General features: G+C 38.6%; 1 protein-coding gene across 3 annotated transcripts in view; it reads right to left on the bottom strand.

Moving 5' to 3' along the window:
• Positions 1–3,322: 3,322 nt before the first annotated feature.
• OLA1 (Obg like ATPase 1) overlaps positions 3,323–24,918 on the bottom strand; it is a 96,925-nt gene continuing 75,329 nt past the window's right edge. For all 3 annotated transcript variants that reach the window (XM_033167898.1, XM_033167891.1, XM_033167906.1), the window contains 4 exons: positions 11,694–11,834; positions 10,911–11,007; positions 8,877–8,999; positions 3,323–3,855 (listed from right to left, as the gene is read on the bottom strand). In XM_033167898.1, the coding sequence (XP_033023789.1) occupies positions 3,754–3,855; positions 8,877–8,999; positions 10,911–11,007; positions 11,694–11,834 (463 nt within the window). In that variant the 3' untranslated portion in view covers positions 3,323–3,753. The remainder of the gene's footprint in view (positions 3,856–8,876; positions 9,000–10,910; positions 11,008–11,693; positions 11,835–24,918) is intronic.

Raw genomic sequence — 24,918 nt, 5'->3', positions numbered from 1 at the left:
GGAAGTTCACCTGGTGCCTTCATTATACACCTTTAGGCGCCAGGCAAAAACGTTCCTTTTTAACCAGGCCTTTGTTTCATCTTATTGACATCCAACACCCTTTTAGAATGTGGTTCCTTTTGGGGGGTATTGTTTTTTGTTTGATTTTGTATGTTGTGGTCTTGTTTGTGAAATGCTCTGAGACCTCCGGGTATAAAGCAGTGTATAAATTGAATTAATAACAGTAACAACAATAATAAATATAGCCCATATCAATATGCTAAAAGAGAGAGGAAAACCACATGTGGTTTCTGAGGAATCTTGACATCTTTCATCTCATAGTCCCCATATCAGAAAGGGGACAAAGGCCTGCAGGTTTTCAGCTTAGAATCACAGCCTTGTAAAGTTGGAAGGGACCCCAAGAATCGTCTAGTCCAACCCCCTGCAATGCAGGAACCTCAATTAAAGCATCCTTCATGACAGAATAGAATACAGGTAGGATCCATGATTTCAGCTTTAGTCGCTGCTTAACTAAACCACAGCTGGTACAAGTCATTCAGCACCATCAGACTCAAAGCGTATGGAATAGTTCTCTTTGAATCACTAATGTTGACTGTTTCCCACTGACTTTGGCCACTCACCTTCCCAGCCTCTGAACAAATCTGTGCCTGGTAACCTGCTTTTGTAAGCTGAATATTCACCACCATGAATGCAAAAGGCAGTTTGGCTGGAGACAAGTTAATTCCGTAAGGTCAAAAGACTTCAGGGTGAGTTGCGTTGAAACTGTGGCAATACGAGAGCCTTGTTTTGCATCCTTGCAAAATGTTTCTTTTCATATTATGTTGGATTCTTGTATCAATGAGGATGCTCAAGCTGTGATGCCTTAAATGAGCTCCCTTCAAAGCTATAATAATACGGTCATGATTGCCCGGCAATTTCTGCTATGGGCAAAAGCCTTACCTGCTGAGAGCTGAGAGCCTTCTGCACTTTGCTTTAGCCCTGGCAGCTCAGGCAGAAAAAGCCATGAGACGGTAACCTGCTGGATAGCTTTTGCCACATGACTTTAGGCCACAGACTGGACGTTGAAAGCTATCTCAGCTAGCTACATTTCTTCTTTTCTTCTGGAAGTTTTATTATAGGAAACCACAGCACAACTTATATACAACTTGTATCACAAAGCCTTCTGTATTTGTCAGCAGTGTTAACAACTACCAGATCATTGGGGCTGTTAAAATTACTTTCATAGGAGAAATACTCTTTTTCTTTAGATGTACTACTTACCCACAGGTATTATTGCTATTAGTGACTGCTTAGAACATACCCTGGTGCATTTTAAACTTTGATCCTATGTTTTTGTTCGTAAGCCTGCTTGGTATTTGGAAGAAATTTAACTATGAGGGCACCCATCTCTGTACTGAATGGGGTTGAAATGGAATTGCTACTTTGGGTTTTAAAACTAGGGTTTATCTCAAGGTTTTCTTAAGAAGATTGACTGTTCAGCTCCTGCACCAGGTAGGTCTCATTTCCAGTTCTCAAGTTACAAAAGATCAGGGGCAGGGAGAAAGAAATGTTAGGGGTGAAAGCATCCCATCCCAAGAGGCAGATCTTAGGAATGGATAACACATCTTGCCTGTGATGGCAGAAAGCTACATTCTTGGAAAATGGACCTGTGGGGTGGTTACATTCCTCCAAGGCAGCATAGAACAGAGTATCTGGTCTGGGTAATAATAATAATAATAATACTTCTTTGTGCATCTGACTGGGTTGCCCCAGCCACTCTGGGCAGCTCCCAACAAAAACACAATACAGCATCAAACACTAAAAACTTTCCTGAACAGTGCTGCCTTCAGATGTCTTTTAAAAATCACAGAGTTGTTTATCTGTTTGACAAATGCTGGGAGGGCATTCCACAGTGTGGGCGCAACTACTGGAAAGGCCCTCTGCCTGGTTCTCTGTAACCTCACTTCTCACAATGAGGGAACCACCAGAAGGCCTTCGGAGCTGGATCTGAGTGTCTGGGCTGGATGATGGAGGTGGAGATGCTCCTTCAGGTATACACGGCCAAAGCTGTTTAGGGCTTTAAAGCTCAGCACCAACACTTTGAATTGTGCTCGGAAACGTATTCTTACCTGAACTAAGAGAGTAGACAATGTGGCAATAGAGTCCATTTCAGGTCATAATGTTCACTGCAGTATATACACTTTTATATTTATTTTTTAAGTGGAGGAAAAATATATCAGACCAGTAACATGCTTTGTAAGAGAGCATGTTGGTTAAAAATAAATAAATCTGAAAATTCTGTTCTTTGGAAATCTGTTAGGATTTCTAACTCTTAAGTGTGATCTTTCCCCTTTTTCATATAAATTGCTATTTCTTCCCCACAGTGACAAAAAAGGCACCATCTGTATGACACACACAGATTTCCTGTATCAAATGCCACTCAGGCACAGTTGCCAATATTTTACAAAAGGTAGCTTTATGGCATCATGGACTTTGATCTAGAGTCTGGTCTGCTGCAAAGAGAAGCCTAAATGAACACTGCTAGACTAACAAGAGCAGGCTGGATGCTTGTGACATCACTAGTGTTTCCTATACACAAATTATGTGGGTCTTTGTGAAAACACTTCTTCCAGGCTGAATGCCTGCAGGTGTATGACTTGAGAAATTTCTGTATGTCTTGAGAATTTTTTTCTTTATATCCCCTAGGGGTCTGATTAAAATTTTCACTCCAATGTGTATGTGTTTTCCCCAAAGTTATCTAAATGAACTGCAGTACTTCCAGAGGCTGAAATAACACATAGTTAAAACGTTTGTAGCCCATTCATCAATTCATTCTTCTACAACTCATGGACGACGACTTGACTACAGTTTCAGCAAGGCATTGGAAATACCAAAACCAGGAAAGCAATGTAGTCTCTTCCTTTTCAGTCCTGCTTCTCGAAGGGGAACACATCGCGTTAAAGCACTACGATTTGACTATTTTCAAAGAAAGCCATACTCAAAATATTGTTGCTCAAGTGCTAAAAGTATATGATTTAGCACACAATCTTTGCCCTCTCTCAAAAATCACTTAAACTGTGTATCTTTTTATCATATTAGACACCCACTTGAAGGTAGTCGCAATCTACAAATGCATTAACTTTTCCGAGACAAATCATTGGCATCCTAATCATCTGATTCCAATGAAAGGCTCCCTCTTAAGATACAATTGCAGCTGCCCCACACTGACAGTTACTGTTTCATACACATCCCTTAAAATTCTGTAATCAGCATTCGCCAGGCGCCATATCACATTCAGCACACCACATTCAGTCAATACAGACATCCCCAAACACACAGAGGCTGGTTTTGTCAAATGTTTTATTGAGTGTAGACATCTGGAGTACTGTAAAACATGCATTATCTGTAGATTCAAAAAGGAGCAAGCCATATTGTCCTCACTGTCAAACATGTCAGGCTTGGCATATATGATGGAGATTAATGAAGTATCATGAGAGTAATATGGTTCCTGAAAAGCTCCTGCAATTTGGAGTAGTCTTAATCATTTGAAATGCAGAGCTGTTCACATTTAAGTGAACTTGTACATTCACTGGAGGTGTCATAATTCAACTCAAAACAAACACAAGGGGTTTCATTTGTGGGGGTTATTTGTCCTTATGTATACAGATTTATTTATTTTTTTTGTCTTCAAGATATCCCTATCTAAATAAAAAAAACCAATATGCTTTTTTAAAGTAACAGAGTTTAATTTTGAGTAATGAACAGATCTGATATTCATTTCTTCTTAGGCTGTTGAGGTGTGTTAAATTTAAAGAAGATAACATCTCCATCTTCAACTATGTAATTTCTGCCTTGCTGTCTGTATTTCCCAGCAGCCTAGAAGAGATAGAAGAATAGATTACTGCATTAAAACGATGCAAGTATTAAAAACAACAACACTATTTTGGAATGCAGTGCGTATTTTGAATAAAATGCTATCCGCTCAGAAAAACATTTGGTAGCTGCAAACTTCTTGACTTGGGCAGAATTTGATTGACAAATATATAATCACAATTTATTCCTCACTGCTGATAGTGAAAACAACATTGCTTTGAGATTTTCTCATGTAATGTCAATTGTGCATTTGATTTGGGTCCCTCAAAACAACACCAAGGTGTTATTTTATTTTATATTAAAATAAACATAGCTAACAGAAGGTATTTTTAAATCCTCCCTACACTCCTCCTTAAAAAAAAAAGAATTCTACAGTTTTCTTGATGAACAGAAGAGCCAGCACTTTAAGAGTTATTTTCAATCAACAAGAGTAAATATGTCTTGACTAAATTGGTTAAGGAAATACATTTCTCTTCCCCTCTGTCAATGAAGCAGCATGCAATTTAAAAACAGCCAATCCCCTTTTTTTCCCATGGAAAAGGAGGGATGCAGAAACATCATTGGATCCAAAGAATTATGAGTGGACGGAGAACTCTTCTGTGTTCTCTTGCGCTGAAATGAATGGGAGACATATTGCAAATACTATTTCACAATATATTGGGGGTGCATTATTGAATAAGAAACAGTGTATAATGAAAAAAAAAAACATGTTCTCGTGAAGACACTCAAATCATAAATAGGTTTTGAGAATGAACATACACTGTTTTACATAGTCGAAAGGTACCTTGGGAGCCAATACAATATCACTTTCAGTTCTCATACTCTACGGCAGAGAGGAAAGAACTTACTGGGCTCTGTGATTCCTACAGCATGCTGAGAGGGGAGCATCAAATGAGGAACAGGCAAGGTGAGGACTCAACAAAGGAAGAAGCTTGGTTGGTGCAGATAATAAACTGGCATTTATTATTTCTCCTGGAAACAACCCAACTTAAAAAATGGAAGAGCAGAATAAGCATCTTAATGTGATGTTGTTAAATACGTGTTGGGGGAAGTATACCTGGGATCCCGTGTGCCAGTAATGAATTTTAAGGAAGCAAGTGGGCCAAGATCTACCTCATGAGTTAGCATGGATAGGTTGTAACGCAACCAGAAGCAGATGAAAAGATTTGCATTAATAAATCCACACGGAGCCTGTCCACAAAACTAAATCACACACCTGCAATCGGTATTTCAGCAAATGAATTTATTATGCAGGACTGATTAGTTCTCCTCTATGACCTAAATTATTTTTGCAAACAATTCTAAGTACTGAAGGGAAAGCATGGACCATTGCAAATAAGGTAAAGAGGCAAAGGAAGTGAATATAATTTTTTTAAAAAACAACTTTACAATTTAAAGGCAAAACTAGAAACAAGGCATTCTTATCCAGCAGTTTCCAGAGGCAACTTTTATAACAATCTATTGGCAGGAATGTAAGTAATACAAGTTATTGGCAGCTATGGGACTAGAGAATTATAATTTTAAGACAAGTGTTCTGTGAAGCTAATGGCTTTTCAAAACAAGCTACTTCTTGTACTTCAGTGACAGGAACTTTAGAGATCTATACACTTGCTATTATTGTTCTCAATCTGACATTATGCCATATTATATGTCCAACATGCTACATATAGGTTCTTGATTCAATACCCACTTACACGGGAGAAAGTCCCAGTGAACTCAATAGAGCTTACTTTTTGAGTAGACTTGTACAGGACTGCACTGAGAAGCATCTTAGAAACAACACGACACCTGGCTTTCCCAACCTGGTGCCCTCCGGATGCTGTTGGGACTACAAATTCCAAGATTCCTCACCACTGGCCATGCTGACTGGGAATGATGTGGGCTACAGTCCAAGAACATTGGGAGGGCACCCTATTAAGGAAGGATGCACTATTCTATGAGCATTGGGTGCAGCAGTAGCTGCCTTTAACCCATGACAGCACATTTATTACTACAGAATTAGTCAAAGTTCTAACTGTTTTAAGTTAATAGTCTTCTACACATTTTATTGATAACAGGCATAGCAGTATTCTGACTGCGAAGACTACACCGATGCCAAAAGTCAGGAGTTATTACTTTAATTAGTGACATGTAGAAAATGCTCTCTACAAATATAAGTTGTGGTCATGGATAAAATTTAAGATTATACAATTCAACACTTGCATCTGGTGGCCCGAGAGTTCCAATACGTGGGCTTGCATGTGTGTTTTACAGCCTTATTTCACAAGCCTCCTTTTCCTATCCCTGAAACCTTGTCAGGCAATGCAGAAGGGAAGTCCCGATCTTTCGTAGGGGTAGGGGTTGGCGACTGAGAGGCATATAAAAGTGTAAGGCTGGATCACTTGGCTTGCTTTATGTCATGCATGTACATCCTCATCATTCAGGTATAGATCCCAAGGTTCCTCACTGTCCTGCTTCTGGGTTTGGCAACCCAGGAGAGCAGGAAGCACCCAGTTGGATGAGGCAACAATATTTTGTGCTATAAGGTTTGGTCTATCTGGCCAGGATGAGACCTATCAGGCCATCGCTAGGCAAGGCTGTTTTGTCAATCCTTCCTCTCTTTCCTACAGGGAGAGGAGGAGGAGGATCTGAGAGAATTGGGAGTGGGGTGGTGAAACAGTAAAGCACAACAGGACCTGCTGGCAGCCAACTTTAGGTCCCACCAGTAAAACTAGCCGATGGCCAGGAAATTATTAGCTTTTCTGTTGTAGAGTCGCTTAATGTACAAGCATTATTGGAATAAGCCTGTTTCGTTCAAAGCGTCTGTGTTTATTGCTTTCGCAAAGTGGGCATAGTCACTTTTAATGAAATACATTCTGACATACTAATACAAGTATTATGTATTTTAGCTACCAGTTCACAATTAATTAAAAGTGGCTGTGTTCCTTTAAATTCCCCAGAGGCCATTTAATCCATTTTCATTGCTATCAGAAACACTGACTGAAAAAAAAAATCAATACCCATTTGTGAGTCTTGAGTATGTATTAAACAAGACACGTCTAACCAGTTCATTTGCACTTGAAAGCAGCCATCTGTAGAAGCCAGCTTTGCCTAAGCAGATATGATTGCTAATAATGTGATATCCCTGTAGACTACAAAGCCCACACAGAGCTATTCAGTGTATAGTTCACAGCACTGGCATTAAATTAGTTATGCTGTACTGGTGTTAGACACACACAAAATAAACTTGAAAATCGATCAGCTTCATAACATACAAAGCAACCAACAGCCATGACCACTGTTGTTTCAGCCAAATCTGGGAACTCCCAAAATCAGCTTTGATATATAAACAGAAATAAATAGTGGCCTGTATTGTCTACAATCACAATCTGTTCCAATGTAAAGCCTATGAAAAGTGTAGCTTTCCCAAGCATACACTCCTAGAGCTCTGCATTTTTAAAGTCTACCTTGTTAAAATTTACAGAGGTACCTTGCACGCTTATTTATTTAACTATTCAGATTTCCAGCTTACAAATTTGCAGTTTTACAAGATTTCTTTAAGCAAAGCAAATTTATTTAATATTCAAATCAAAACACAGAAAAGTCTTCAGCGAATTTTAGGTGATCACAAGACACCTTTTATGAAATATTTTTAACATTCGTAACTTAACAGTAATGTGTGTGCTTTGTATAATTTATTATTTGATATTTGAATAAGCTTCCTGGCTTCAAAATAATGTGAGATTTATTTATGGCTGCATTTTACTTGTTTGGCTAGAGCTCAATTTCACTTTTATAAGGTGGTTCACATGCCACAACAAACCAATTATAATGGGATTCCCCTCCCCCACATCACATACACTTCCCGGGGTTCAAACAGACCTATTAAAACCCTGCTGCTCAGCACAATCTTCTTTAGTGACACTACTGAGAATAACCTACATTTCAAATTATGTTACTGCATACCTTAAAAGCTATCAAACAGAAGACAATGGGATACAATCTTTTAAACCTTTTAATGCATTCTGATAGAATGCTTTGAATATTATCAAATTTGAACTCTCTTCTTCTTTTTTACAGTGCTGGCAAACACGATAGGAAAGCCCAAACGAGTCCACCTTAAAAGACTGAAAATCTGCTTATTTAGGTTTCAAACAGCAGAAAAGAAACATCCTTCTGGAAAGAGAGGACCATATTGCAACAACAAAAATGTGGTTATTTAACTCCAGATTTAGTAAGATCTAAATCTGATTGTATCTGTTATTATCTGATAACAACACAGTTAAGGGCTGTTAGCATGGCACAACTTTGGGCACCTAATCAGTTTCTGCCCTCTAGTGTTGGGAAGGAAGATGAAACTCCCCATCTTCATAAAGGTAAGGCAACATACAAACCATCTGTTAGAATAAGTGTTCCCTTCTCATTACTTTATGTGGCTACAATAGGAAATAATAATAAAGGAAACAACCAGGAAGTAACATTCTCAGATGCTACAGTTAGAAGAAAATCTTGCAGCTTATTATACTTCAGAATTACCTGCTTAATTATGTGTTCAGGTGTTTTATTCAATCCACAAATAGGTTAACCATTTTAACAGACTAGATCATACCCCATTCATGCTGTATATAAAACACTTCCCTAAATATCTGCCAAAGAACTGTAGTTTTGTTACACCAAACAGATGTAACAGAACAAACAGATACATATTATCTTCCTTTAACTGTCTGAAAATGATCTAACAACTGCTATATACGCTAGCATTAACAAGTGGTGCAGTTTGCAATAATAAAGTTAAAATGGTTAATATTATTGAACAGTCTGAAACATTAAATGTTATTGCTTGCTCTTTAATGTTTACATTTGTCCTAGTAACTGTTACACCATATTATGCCATATCTTTAACTGTATCTTAATTCTTGGCCAAAATATAAACAGTATGTCTGTGCTCTATTTTTAGCACTGACATTCACTTTATCAATGATGACTTCTCTCCAATAAAGTCTTACAATAAGAAAATTGTGTTAAGGGAAGGATAGGAAGCTCACCTTGACAGCTGATTCTGAGCCTCCTTCTTTAAAATCTTCAAATTTCATTACTTCAGCCATAATGAATCCCTTTTCAAAATCAGTGTGGATCTTTCCTGCAGCCTGAGGAGCCTTCGTCCCTTTCTGTCAAAGAGAAAAACCAGGAGAAAATTAATTGTATTTAGGAAGATTGATTGTGCAAGAGAGATTTCTCTATTGTAATGTGCTTTCAAGATCTGCTGAAACTTAGTTACGTATCAGTTAAAACGTCAGGAATCCAAATAGCTAATTTTCAGCATTGGGCCACAGACAGACACTTTTAGCAGAGATAAACAAACTGGTATTAAAAAAAGGCAGGCTTTGTTTCTTCCTAATGCATATCAACTGCTATATTGATTTTGGATACTGTGTAGGTTTTGCAGGAATTCAATCTTTACAGTGAAAGAGAAATAAACACGCTAAATAACTTTAAAAACTATACGGTCCCAGGTGTTCGTTCAAAATAAATGATTCTGATTATCTTAAAATTCTATAAAAACAATTTATTTACAGCATTGATCCAAAACATGGACATTGTCTAAGCATGAGAACACTGAAATAAAGTATATTAAAAATTAACATTTTAAAGTCATTAAATGGTATATTTAAAATGCGATGTAACAACTGAAACAATCCATAACCACCTATTTACATGCAAATAGCCCTGATATATTTAAATTATGAAGAATGCATTATAATTGCTTCATGTGTTAAACTACAAGGGCATCTATTCTATGCACACACAAGCATGGAAAGAAATTTGAGAAATAATGGTGACCTAAAGGCTGCTTAATAAACCATGTTAAAGTGCTAAGGAGTCTGACACTGTAAAGCATAGTTTTTACAATAAAAGATGTATTGGGTTAATATGGCTACTCACTGATGCTTACCTGACTAAATATCTCAGCACATTAAATCAAAGATACTTACAATCAGTCTTAAGATAAACCAGCTTTCAGATTTCTAGCAAAGGGAAGGCATTTCTGCTACTCTGTGAGCAAGTGTCTTTGAACGCATTATCCTGAGCTATGTCAAAGTGCATTATCAAACTAAATACGCTTTTATATTTTTCAAAATTATTTAGTGTGCTTGTTGCGAAGTATCTAAATACCTGCAGCATTATTTTAATTTAAAATTTACTGAAGTTAGTCAGGCCAAACCGAATTATCATAAAAAGATATAAAAACAGTACTAATAATATCCATCACATAGCAAACTCAAACTGAAGCAGAAGCATATTAATGGACAAAATATTGCATTTACTATCTTGAAGAACTGATGTTTTCATTAGATCAAAAACAGAGTTTGTAGTAACATGCATCTGAAAAGAGAGCTACCCTCTATATTAAAATATATTTACATTAAAAAAGCAATCCATTATACAGCTCTGCTTTTACTGTCCTCAGGGAATAAATTAGCCACCCTGACAGTAATCAGTTTACACCAATATACATTTTTAAGGCATATGTAAAGACTTGATATGAACACATAAAACCATCAAAATAAACTACTCCTAAATATTCAAATCTGTATTCCCCCCCCCCCAGCAGAACTGTGTACCCGCACAGAGTATAATCATGTTATATTGCTTTTATTGCTGAAAATGTAATCCAAGCAAAGCAAAAGGAGGAAAGAACCACCCGCAACCCAAACAAACTTAGCGAATACAAAATGAAAAGCAACATCAATTTCACTGCAGACAAACCCAGTCACACAGATTAAGCAAGCACAATACTGGTATGTCTTATCTCTGACCACAGGAGGAGGGTAGACAGATTCTACAGGATGAAGAAATTCAGACTATGTAATAGGCAGAATCAATTGTTACCTGCCTCAATCAATGCAGCTCCACTTTCACTGTTCAGCAGCTCACAAATAATTAAAGTTATCCTGGACAAAAACCTCATCTGTAATGACTAGCTAACCGCCACCATGACAAACTTCAAAGTCAGTGATATCAATCTGAATTCAATAGTGTGGAACTGGATATAGCTGATGAATAAGTATGAATCTTACCCTGATGGTCCATGCACGCACTTCATCGGGGCCTGCAGTGAAAAAGTATTCTAGTTGGAGTGCTGCATACCCAGCCTTAATGATCTTTGGTAAAGCACTAAAATAAAATGGAAACAAGGCCATTCAACTTATACACAAGGAAAAAAACCTAAATGCCTCAACCATTCCATTTTGGGAGGGGGAGGGGGGGAAGAGACTATCCATTTGGAAGATTCTGAATCTTTCTCCTCATCTCTACTTTTAAGCATACTGATAATTGTAATAAGTGCGTAATAAAAGCTCTCAGATGCTATTCTGAAATGGCAGCCATAGAAATCGTACTTGATTTCTTCATAAATTTGGCAAAATGCAGAAAGGCAGCGTTTGGGTCTCCGTTACTGGAGGACCCCAAGTCATGAGAGCATTGTTATTTGACTAAAATTAAAACACTGAAATAATTTATTGCTGTTATTCAGAGAAACTAACAGCGACAGATTCTCTCCCCCCCACCCCTCAGCCTCCTCCCTGTGGATGACCAGAGAGTTTTGGTGATCATCCCTTTTAAAAAATATACATAACTAATACCTATGGTATAATTAAAACACTGTACAGAGATGACAGATGACAGTTAAAAACTTAATTTAAAATAAATCTTTTCACTCTGTCTCATGGTAAAGAAAGGAGAAGATTCCCTCTTTATAATGGTAATTACTCTGTCATTTATTATTCTATCAGCGCAAGCAATTAAATTACTGCAAGGAAATAGTTGATAATAAAGTGTAGGGAAAATGAATGCTAATTAACCTTTGTGTCATGTTCTCTTCCAGATACTTCTGTTTCTCCTCAGCACTCATTTCTTGCAACTTGAGTTCCAAGGCCCCACTAAAAGGAATGACCAAGGCGCCTGGGTCATGCTTGTCCACCCACTCTTTAATTTTTATCAACCTGTAGACAAAAAAGGGCACAACATTATCTTGTAGTGCATGCATGACTGTACCACATTCATTATTATCAAGTAGCACATACATATTCATAAGAATTGCACGGTTTTATGATGCCATCTTTTTGTGTATTGCTTTCCAAGGTCAAGGCATTAACAGGCAGCAATTGCTTCAGGTGTACTCCATTAATATTTTACTGTTATCTGCTTTTATTCTCGCACATTATAATCTACATGGAGCACGGACGGATTTTTAAACGTTCTCGAAATTTGGCTAGGGTTAGAAAGGCATCTGAAATTAAAGCTGCACATTTTGAAATACACTTTAGGTGTGCTCCAAGCGTTGTGTCTTGCACTCAAAGAAGTAGGACTATCCTAGGTAATATTTCATTTGGTTACCGAAAAGAAAAGAAAAGAAAAATCACACCAAAAAGAGCCTTAATTCCTTGCAGGCCTTCTTTTTATTACTGTTTCCAACTGCCTAGAGCAGCTACAATTTGGAACTGTAAAAATACCTATGGACAACAGACCAAGCAATATCTGCATTCTGCCATGTGTATTGTATGACTACAAATGCATTCAGGATCTTTCTCCCAGTACTACCTACACCTCCATTAACTCTACAATGGACATACTCTTCACTGTACTACCCCTATACCTCTCCCACCCACCACCCCCAAATATGCTTACAAATGTTAATTAGTATTAGATGAAACCAAAGGCCTGTCTAGTCCAACATCCTGTTCTCATAGTGGCCAACCAGATACTTACAGAAAACCCTACAAGGACTTGGAGGGCAACAGCGCTCTCCCTGCTTGTGCTTCTCAGCAACTCCTATTCAAAGGCATAGTGCTGGCTTTGACCTACAAAACCTTAAAATGGCTCAGGACCGCAAGAACTGCTATAACCCCACCCTCTCACACCCTAAGCATTAGACAGACGGCCGATCGGAACACTCTTCGATTTGTTTCGTGGAACATGGCAGGCTGGAATAGGACCAGGAATGTGGAGTGTTTCGACTATTTATCAAAATTTGATATATTACTCCTGAAGGAAACTTGGGCCACGGTAGACGTGCACCTCTGTGGATTTAACTCATATGGAATACGGGCCCAAGTTGGGACCAGACATGGTAGGCCCAAAGGTGGCGTAGTCACACTGGTCTCTACCTCACTGCAAGCAAATATCATCCCATTACCAGAGTGCCAACAAATAGCTTCAGCCATCTGCCTTCAACATCAGGAACTTTCATTGCTAATAATCAATGTATATCTACCTCCTCAATACCTCATGGATGACATCAAATCAACCTGGGCCTTATTAGAACAATATATAGCCAATCTAGCCCCAACTTTACCCACTTTTCAAGTGACAATAGGGGGTGACTTTAACGCTACGATGGCGCAGTCTGATGATTCGCTGTACAATAAATACCAATTACTCCCTCCTGACATGGACCATGACCTTTCTCACAAACTTGGCAGTGGTTCCCCATTTGTAGAATGCTCTCCCCAGGGAGGTTCAGCTGATGCCTTCATTATACACCTTTAGGTGTCAGGCAAAAACGTTCCTCTTTAACCAGGCCTATGGCCAATTGACATCTGGTGCCCTTTTTAAAATGTTTTGAGGAGGAGGGGATTATTGGTTTTCGTGTTTGTTTCCATTGTGTATTTTGTGTCTTTATATTGTGATTTTTTATGTTGTGAACCGCCCTGAGACCTGCAGGTATAGGGCAGTATACAAATTTAATAAATAATAATAATACTGAGAGAGTGCACACTAATAATGCAAGCAGCCTTCGATAATGTCATCCTCCATAAATCACCTGTTAAAATCATCCAAGTTGGTGGTCATCGCTATTATCTTGTGGCAGGTTTCGTACGAAGAAATACTTCCTTTCGCCTGTCCTGAATCCTCAGCTTCACTGCATGACCTCAGGTTCTAGCATTTCGAGGGAGAAAAAATTGTCCACTTTCTCCACTCATGAACAATTTTATACATTTCTATCATGTCCTCCCTTCTTCTCCTCTTCTTCTAAACTAAAAAGCCCCCAAAGAATTTCCTCGCAAGAGAGCTGCTCCAGCCCCTTGACCATTTCAGCTGCCCTTTCCTGCATCTTTTCCAACTCTGCAATATAATTTCTGAGCTGCAAAAAGCAGGACTGTACACAATATTTGAATTGTGGTTGCACCATAAGATCTGCGTAACAGCATTAGGATACTGGCAGTTTAATTTTCATTTTATTTTCCCTACTGAACTCCCAACACAGAATTCATCTTTTTCAAAGCTGCCATACACCTGGTCAACATTCTGAATAAGCCATCTACCATGACCCCACTATCTTTTTCCTATTTAGTCACTGTGGTACCAGCAGTGCATGTTCCAATTTTTCGTAACGACCAAGAATGGCAAAGTTAGACTGCTTGAGCTCCCCACTACAGCTATTACCAGCAGGGCTGCAATAAAACACTGCAGTGTAAAATGCTCCTGTTCAGAGTTCTTACCAGTTATAGCCATGCCTTCTTCAACCATAACTGTATCTCCCCTTCCCCACATTTCCCCCCTTTATCCCCTCCCCAAATAGTAGTAGTAGTAGTAGTAGTAGTAGTAGTAGTAATAGTAGTAGTATTTATTGAATTTATATACCACCCTATACCCGGGCATCTTAGGGCGGTTCAGAGAAAAATTAGCATTCTGTGCCAAGTGAACGTTCTGTTCTCAATGAGGCTGCTTTTGGGAGTATTCCCCTCTTAGGTTTTATGTGCTAAACTAGTCTGTTGTTGTTGTTGTTGTTAATATTAATATTATTATATTAAATTTATATACCACCCTATACCTACAGGTCTCAGGGCGGTTCACAGGATAAAATTAGAATATAAAACCACAAAATACATAATCAAAATAAAAACAACCCAATAACCCCCCCTTGCACTTCAATATGCAAAATACTTCATAATCTATGGCTACTGTCTTGCATGCCAGATTAAACAGCAATAACCAGTATTAGTACAATAATGCATATATGGCAAAACAAACAAATGGCAGTAATATTTGAGTGTAATATTGATGCTAAGTTGGTTTGGAATAGATTAAAACCTTTTAACTTCTGGTGATGGGGGTAAGAAACACAACATTCCTCCACAAGCAAAAATGTCAGTGTGAAAATGGTGATTGGTTATAAACACAGACAAGATATTAGGATATCAAACAGCTTGCACTCCAGTCCAACAGGAGGAAGCTGTGAGCAAACACATTTCCACTTGAAAACTTCACTACCACTTATGGATAAGGCTGCTAATGGAGCACGTTATGATCACCAGAGGTACAACCTGGTGCAGAACTCTATACATGCCCGTCCCCAACAGTAAACTAGGTTCAGGCACAGCCTATCCCCTGACCTACTTGCCTATACAGTGATGAACACAATTTCTGCATGCCATCTTCTAGGCTACCGTTGGCCAATCTGGTGCTCTCCATAGGTTTTGGAGGTTAACTCCATTTAGCCCCATGTGTCCCAAAAACCCAAAACAAACTCCTGTAGGGCACCAGGTTGGGAAGGCTGATCTAGGCTGTGGAGAGAGTAATGGGCATAACAGCTTCTTGTACCACTTGTGGTTTGCCTTGGACAAGGTCTAAATCCTGCCTGAAAACAAGTGATCATCAGCGGCCAGCTTAGTAAAAAAAATAGCCAGTTGATGCTGAGCAACTACAGAGGAAAACAGAAGGCTTGTTGGCCTTTGGAGACAACAGCAGAGACAAATGAGTCAACACCCTGTAAATTAATAGCTGCTAGTGGCCAAGCAGGACCCAGCGCAGGTAGAGGGACATCCAAGGCCTGGAACAATGCTTCCAGTTGGTAAAAAGATTCACAAAACAGGGGTGTCCAAACTTTTTTCAGAGGGCCAGATTTGATGAAATGAACATGTGTGAGGGTCGACCAAAGTTGTTATCCTTTTTCGGATTGAAGTTGTTGAGCTTTTTTTGGGATTTTTACCCCCAAAACGAACTTTGGACATTCCTGCACTAGAAGGGTGCAGGCCCAGACACGTTATGTATTACTCCATTTTCTTGCTTGCCGTCTCATGTTGCTGCTGAACTCCACAGAATTCACATTAGTGGACACAGGTTGCTCACAGCATAGTACATCATCAATTCAGATGTAATGTAAATGTAGTCGTATGATTACGACTAGATGAGAGAGAATTGTAATACTGTGGATGTTACACATGCTTTGAAATATAAGGAAGCAAGCCACATACAGGCCTGAAGCGAGTTTTATTTAGATTTTTAGACCTATTAATTTCCCCTGCTTTGGACTATGGGTTTTATGCTATTTTGGTAACCTGGTTTGAAACTGTGGGCATGCAACCCTTTAAATAATCCATGCAAATGTCAAAATAAATGAAACCACAAGTTCAGCAGTTCTCACTTGTCAAAGAAAATAGCAGGAGATCAGAGTTATTATAGGATTAAGTGTACGGTGGACAAAGAATACAGAAGTTCTTTCAACAGTTTGCACACGTGTGTTACATAACGCTGTCCTTTCGTTACTTGAATAAATGCCCAGTCCATGGTTTTCAATGCTCTTTATATTGCATTGCTGTCTCCTCTCCAGAATATTGGAAGGGCATAGTTTAGCACCAAAGACAGTTACTGAGACATTGTTGGCATTTTGAGAATTTAACAGCAGCTTTATTTTATAGGTATGACAGCATTGGTCTATAAAATAATTGGAGAGCAAAAGTCCCAACACCTGCAATTTCATAACACCCCCTCACACGGCAATAGCCAGCCCATGCATTCCAAGTCGAGGGTCTCAAGATTCCTTTCCTGAAAGTTTGTTGTTCCCCCAGGACACTGTTTGCAGCTCTGCATGGTCTTCTTTGAGTAGCTGCCTGCACACTGTGGCGTTGCGGTGGGGAGAACTCACTGCTGAACGTGCACACGGGGAATGTGAAGAAAGCTTTGCATGGGCTAATGGCAATGCTGCAGGCCCCAACAAGGGAGTCAGGGGTGCGGGACAGCATGGCAAGAGGTCTATACTAACTTCTATGGAGCAGCTCTCATTTTAGTTCAACATTTATGGGGCAGCAGAATTTCATCCCAAGCTACCAGATTGCCATTCTACTAAAAAAAAATTCCCTAATAATGTGCAGAGGTGTGCAAGCATTTATTTTGGGTTTTTCATCAATGTGCTGTGTTTTTAGACTAATTGAGATAATGTACCATGTGACCACATCTAAAAGAAAGCACAAAACAAAAAGCAAAAGCAGTTTTAATATATTTCTAAAATCCAATACAGGTTTTTGTTTTCTAAAAATGGTCATCATAACTAAAACTAAGAATGCTGTGGAACAAGATAAGAAATAATTACTTTGGCTAAAACACCAATTCCGCATAATAATAGTGCTACACTCATTTTAAGGGCTTTTCTGTCGAGTCCTTAGAGAGATTATTTGCATTCCTCAGGTATTCTATTGTACAATTCAGATGAATAAAGACTTACAAATCATTCCTCCACTGCCAGTGAGAGACTTTGATCCAGTGAATACACTATTGTACCTTAACTATAATTGGCAAAAAACCTGACAGTGTGTAGAGCATCACAAGCTTAATAACAAAGGAGAATATCTCAGAGTGTTGACAGATGATCTTCATAATGCAGAAGCAGAGCTGGTACATTTTAGCAATAAATGAGCATGGAGGTCTAAAGGTCTCTGAAGTGACTGACATCAGACCTGCCACTAGCTCAGTACACAAATAGGGTACTGCATCATCCTGTAAAGACAGGTTCTTTGCTTGTACATCTCACTTTTGTGACTTTCAGTGTAAAATAAAAAAATAGTTTAAAAGATGCATTACAGAATGCTCATAACATTAATATAAACTAATGAAACTAAAATGGAAGGTGGCTGTTTCTAAGCAGCAATCTCTTATGTTTAGGTCAACAAAACCACCATTGTAAAGGATATTTTTCCAAAGCTATGTTGTTAACAAACAACACCAACAAATCACCACTCTTAAGTGTACTGTAGTAAACTGGATAGTCAAACAAGTAGTCCGTTCCATTGTATCCACTCCAGAAACCAGTTCTGGGTTTATCTAATAAGAATGACTAAATAATTAATTAATTATTATCTAACAATAACGACTAATTATTATCTAATAATGATAACTAAAAGGATTTATTGGCCAACATCATTCTTTGCACTATGATTTATTAGTGTATCCCAAAGCCCTTAAGAGAATCACAGAATATAGAGCTGGAAGGGACCACGAGGGTCATCTAGTCCAAGAAAAAAAGAGAGCATAGCAATTGGTCAGAGAGAAGGCAAAAGGCATTTAGTTTTCCATGTATGCTACACAGTGAAGCATCGCTTGCCCTGGATTGCAAGACTTGAGCCTATCCATTTGCCAGAGTGAACTTCTAGCTCTTTGGCTCTACGCATCAACCCAGAAAATCTGTCTACCAAACTTCATCTTAAAATGCTAACACCAACTCACTTCTGCAGACACAGGTATATTATTTTCTTTTCCAGATAAATACAGCAGTTTGAATCAAATAGGTTCTGTAAAATGCAGATAATGTAGATTTAAGAGGTCTCTTCTCACACCTACAGAGGTATCCAGTTTGTTGAAGAGTCAGTGATACTCTCATCCCTCAAAGCCTTGAGTGTGCAGGGAAGCCGTGCATGCCTATTCTAGTGACATCATCAGACAGTGCCTTTTCTCACCTGCCTTATCTGGAGTTGTGCCAGAACATATTTGCATGTCCACCTCAATCAGAACCCAGAAATCTGGCCAAAAATTCCATTAAGGTAGAATTTAGCAACATTTCTAGAAGCGCTTAGAATTAATTTTTTCGTTTTTGTCCCCTTGGCTAAGCGGCATGAGACACTCAAGAGGCAATTTTGCTCATTTACATTCATTTAATGAGTGGAAGAGATATAGGACAGAAGGTAAGAGTAAGATCCTTAAAAGGAGGAAAGATATATCTAATATTTGCTCAAATGCAATCCCATAAACTGAAGCTTAATTCCTGAACAGAGTCAGTTAATGATTTTCACACATTTTCACCTATACAAATCAAATCATCCTCAAAACCATGCCAAAGAAAAGAAACTATTGGCATTGGAACAAGGCACAATGAAGTAAAATACATTATGACTACTAGATACAGTGGTACCTCGGGTTGTGGACACGATGCGTTCCGGGGTGCCATTCGCACCCTGAAAAGTCCGCAACCTAAGCAGCGATATCGCACTTCTGCGCATGCACGACCTGCGCAGAGCGCTTCTGCACATGCGGTGAAACTCGGAAGTAAACACTTCCAGGGTTGTCGCGTTCGTAACCTGTGCCGTTTGCAACCCACAGCAAACGCAACCCGAGGTACAACTGTATCTGTCAGAAACTGAAAATGGATTTTCTTGCTGCACTTCTGCAGATCTCATGAAAACACACACAAACAGTAAAAAGCAAAGATTGGAAAGCTCTAGTTTTTGCTGCTTTTCTGCTTTATAAGGATCAAGGACAGTAAGCAGATAATTATACCATTTAGGAATCTTCTGTACTTGTGCAAGTTTCAAAGTTATGAAGTAAACATTGAAAACCTGTCTCTTCAGAGCGAAGCCTTAAATGTACAATTTCAAAACATTTAATTTTTAAATTTAATTATGCTGCTTCAATATTTCAACAGAAATCTGGAAATAGTTTACATTGCGGATAATGGCATGAGAAAATGAGAAGCAAAGGGTTTTAACATGGCTGCCTAATACTTATTTACACATGCAAACATTGGTGTTTGGACAGACTCAGAAGGTATCGCTACCCCATGTGAAATACTTGGATGGTCCGGCTTGGATGTAACAAGTGCATGCGTGGCTGAAGCTAGGCCAACTTCCCATAGACAGGCTGTTTTGATAGCATAAATAATAATTAATTTTCATCTTAGACCTTTCTGATTCAGGATTTCCCCCTGTTCCCTGATGCAGTGAGCCTCCATACTGTCTTTTTGAAAAGTAATCATTTCATGGGGTGTAAGATTTGACAGTTCCACAAAATATGGAGCTGTGTTTTGGGGATAGTACCGTATATATAAGCTGCTAGGATTCTATTTAGCTTGTGGATCTTTTAAAGCTCTATGGGCCGCACCCCGACATAATGCTATCCTGTCTCAGGTGCAATGGCTTGAAAATTACGGTAACCCACTTGCCAAATCTAGCACACAAGTTTAGTAGTACACACCCAGCAAATCTCCCAAGAATAAAAGCAGGTGGCAACTGAACAACCCAATGGATTCCTTCACTGTATTTCTTCAAAGGTCAACAATTAAACATGTAGAAGCAACATAAACGGGCTATCCTGGCAGCAAGGCAAAGGCTGTGTTACTATAGACATGTTCCTTAGTGATAATGGATTGTATCCGAAGCAATGCTAGCTAAGTAAATTGTTCTGTTAGCAGAAGGATTTATGCTCTCTCCTCCCCTCTCCCAGTGGCCCCTAAATCTGTTCTAGTGTTTCCCACATCCCTCCAAAGCAGATTGGGGGAGGGTTTGGTGAGTTCCATTGTGCAAACATAAATCTTTGTGCTAACAAAACAAATGCAATGGATACCACAAACTGTCCATCCTTATGTCTTGTTAGTTCCATATAAGCCTGCTCCATAAAGTCATAGTCTTTGAAATAAATATTTCTAAACAATCAAATAAATATGCTGGTTCATACATTCACCAGATTCTAGAGCTTAATTCAACATGGTGGAGGAGAATGATCTCCTTCCTTCCACCATTCAAATAACTTCCTGTGTCAACTGCAGCCTCCATATGGATAGCCAATCCCATAAATATGTCTATCTCTGTCTATCTCTCTTCTGCACCTTCTTGAGGTAGACAAACTTTGGGAATGGCATTTCCATGAAGCCTAGGAAGTGGTCACGGGAAATCATCCACATGGTAGATCATCATGAAGTACACTGCACGACCCTATTTCAGTGCCTGCTCCTGATGAATGCATGATCAGTGGCCCAGTCTCAATGGAATCTTAAACAGGAAGTCATGAATGTTGTTGGCATGATAGCAATTACAAGAATATTAATCAGCACAAGGGTTGTATCACTGCAGACGAAGAGTCGGCTACAGCTATTACATTTGGGATACATACTTCTCCCAAGACCCATGTTTAGTATAAGCAAATAGTGCACCTAATTTGTTGATTTCCTTTGGTTGGATGATTCGTCCTTATTTTGCGCGCCCCGCAGGTACTTCTGGGTTTTAAGTACAGTGGTACCTCTAGCTACGAACTTAGTTCATTCTGGAGGTCCGTTCTTAACCTGAAACTGTTCTTAACTAGAGGCGTGCTTTCGCTCATGGGGCCTCTTGCTGCCGCCAGCACACAATTTCCGTTCTCATCCTGGGGCAAAGTTCTCAACTCGGGGTAACTCTTCCAGGTTAACGGAGTTTGTAACCTGAAGTGTTCGTAACCTGAGGCGTTTGTAACTCGAGGTACAGTACACAAATACCAGGAGGAAGCATATTTAGAATTCTTCATTTATGCTTCCCTCCTCAATGCAGCAAAGCAGACATGGTGGCGGTACCAATTGATATACTAATCTTCCAGTTCACTAAAAACAAACAAATAAAAAGCTTAAGAACACTGAAAGTGTACCAGAGCAGCTCATCAGATAATGAACTAAAGTTATGCTCACATGTTCTATGTCTTTTTGAATTGCAAAGGAAGAAAACAAAGATGACCTGTTCCTATACCTTTGCAGTTTGCGCATTATAAACTTTGTTTGCTAATTTACCAGCAAAGGCGCACACTTGAAAGTCTTGAAGTTGATGATACACTTACTGTACAAGCAAGCAGTATAATTACATAATAGGCTGAAATGGCTTCGCAACAATATACCATTTTTTTTAAAAACAAAACAACAACAACCTGCTGTATAATTACTAAATTACTAAAATACTAGAATGGCTCTAGATGAAATTCAAGCTTATGAAGAAGAGTATACAGCAAAAAATGTTTTTTTTTAAAAAAAAATCTCAGCATAATGCAAGTGTTGACAGTGTCTGCCTAAACACAAATTGCTAAGTCCATCCACGTTTCAAATGTTTTCCCCCCTTGTTGCACTTAATTTTCCCCTTGCATATAGATAATTGGAAGGAAAATTTATAAATGTAATGACATTTGTAAGTACAGTGGAACCTCGTGAACGTACCGCCGTTCTTACAAATGCTTCGGGTTACAAACTCCGCTAACCCCGAAGTAGTTGCTCCAGGGTTGCGAACTTTGCCCCAGGATGAGAATGGAAATCGTGCTGCGGCGGCAGCAGCGGGAGGCCCCATTAGTGAAAACGTGCCTCATGTTAAGAACAGTTTCGACTTAAGAACGGACCTCCAGACCAAGTTAAGTTTGTAACCAGAGGTACCACTGTATACACAAAGTTTAAAATATATAGAGTAAAAAGGTTTCCCTTCAAGGTTGTTTTTTTTTAAAAAAAAAATAGTTTGTTTACAGCTACAAACGTTAACAAACCATGGTTACAAACATGAAGAGTAAAAATAAGTGCTCAGGCATCTTTTTATACATTCTTATGTGTGCAGATTCTTATGTATAAAAAGTGATGGGCACAAGATGGAACTCTAGAGAATCTCCATGCAAACTGCAATGGGTCTAAGCAGCACACTCCAGAAGTGGAAGGAGAGGAACCAGTGTGTCATTGCACCTCCAATTCCCAAAACACTGAGCTGGTCCAGGAGGATACCACAGTCAATGGTATCAAAATCCATTGAGAGTTCAAGGAAAACAGTGTGCCTAAAGTGATTTCAGGCCTGAAGCCAGGCTGAAATGGGTCTAGGTAATCAGTTTCATCTAAGTACAGGTACATCTGAAACTGCATAGCCTCTCTTGAGCAACTTGCCCCAAAAGAGCATATATGATTCAGTGAAAAATGACATTCATTGAAAGGTCCGGATTCCAATACAGTGGTACCTCAGGTTACAGACTCCGCTAACCCAGAAATAACGCTTCAGGTTAAGAACTTTGCTTCAGGATAAGAACAGAAATCGTGCTCTGGTGGTGCAGTGGCAGCGGGAGGTCCCATTAGCTAAAGTGGTGCTTCAGGTTGAGAACAGTCAGGTTAAGAACGGACCTCCAGAACGAATTAAGTTCTTAAACCGAGGTACCACTGTACTCGCTATGAGCTGCTTTGATCATTTTACCTAGGCTTCACAGCAGCTGCATTCTGATGTCATGATGGCTGATTTAGTTGGGAACAAATGTAGAGCAAACCTTTTGTTTGTGAGCACCCCCCTCCCTTCTCCAGCATCATTACGAAGAGTTCAGAAACTTTAGCTTAAGTGTTTGATTACCCACAGCTTGCCATATTATTCTACAATAAGCTGTGATTAATCTTAACTGTGGGCTTCTTGGAACAAGCCAACTTCAGACCATCAGTTATCAACAAAACATAGTTAAGAACAACCATGGTTTAGGTTTCAGACATAACACTACACTGTAGTTAACTGAAAATGGAAACAAAAGTTTTTGAGCAACCACACCAGAGGAGAAGCAGCACTAAGGTTTGTTGTTGTCAGGATAAACCACCTAACAACTGAATGTAACCAATGGTCAAATGTGCATGTAAGCGAATAATTGTGGCATAATAAAAGCATACTGAACATGAGCTATAGGCTAGTATGTGCAGCTCAATCACTTCCATTTCAGTCGTCCACTGGTGTGTAAACTAACTGGAAAGAGGAAAGTATAGCCTTAAAACATGGTTTATTGTTGGGTGCAAGAAAACAGCTCCTGCACAACTATGCATTACTAAGAAAAGGTTCTTGGGCATTACATAAATTATAAACACTCATAATTATCAATTATTAAGACAATAAAACTGTAAACTATGAAAGATAACTTAAAACTAAATTTTCTAAACAGAATACTTTAAAACACTGAACCATCTTTTGTTTCTATCATGTATAGAATTAGTCAAATTTCTGTTGTCCCTTAATAAAAGCACAGTATAAATGCTTTCTATCCCTCCAAACCTAACAGTCAGAATTACAGAAACTGAAGGTGCAATTCAATGTAGTGATTCATAGGTTCTCTAATAGAAAGATTCAGCAGTTTTCAATCAAGACCTTTATTCCTTCTCTGAATAAATGATGCCTGAAATTTTTATTCTTGTTCTAATGGAATTTCAATGGCCTTCACTGCAAATCTACTGGAAATTTTCGCATATTAAGTAGAAAAAATTAAATGATGTTAACCACATTTTAATGTGATTAACTCTGACAGGGTCATTATTTCTGCTAATCATTCAGTTTAAAGAGCTCAAACAAAAGTTTATAACAGACATGCTTTTTAATTGTGTATTGACTGTATAAGAGAATTTAAGGCCACTAAAAATATAGATTCATTGCATTTCACATGTATAGACCCAATAATCTCTTACTCTCTTGGGGGGGGGGAATAAAAATGACTTAATGGAGTATTTACTTCTATACTACCTTTCCATATAATGGGGGGGGTGTATGTGTGTTCTCAGAAAGGGTATGCTTTTCAATATTGTGTTATATTCAAGTCCTTGGCTTTTTCTTTTAAACTACCACCACTTTCCTATGTTAGCTACTATAAGAATTGCCTTGCCAAATCAAATGAAGGGTCTACTAGGCGAGCATGCACAACGGCTAGTAAGATGTACTGAGGTAACCAGTATGTCCTCAGCATTTTGATAATCAGGCATGCCTTTCATTTTAAAGCAATCATACCTAATGGCCCTAGATATCCTTTTCCTCTATAAATTTATTTAGTCCTTTAAAAAAAACCTGTTTATGATAGTGCCCATTCCCACATTCTGTGCCACTGAAACTCCTATTTTAGATATGCATTGCATATTAGCCCTGAATCCACTTCCAATTGATTTACTCACACCGTCCTGAATTGTATTGTTCTCGTCACACAATCCACAGTGCTATAAATATCTATTATACTCCCGATTGTCTCATATATATATATATATATATATATATATATATATATATATATACACTATAATGCCCCAACATCTTAAAATTTTTCTTC

The sequence above is a fragment of the Lacerta agilis genome, chromosome 1 (assembly GCF_009819535.1).
Source record: "Lacerta agilis isolate rLacAgi1 chromosome 1, rLacAgi1.pri, whole genome shotgun sequence".
NCBI classification, from domain to species: Eukaryota; Metazoa; Chordata; class Lepidosauria; order Squamata; family Lacertidae; genus Lacerta; species Lacerta agilis.
The sequence above is the reverse complement of the archived record's forward strand: the minus strand, read 5'-3'. Positions and strand labels throughout refer to the sequence as shown.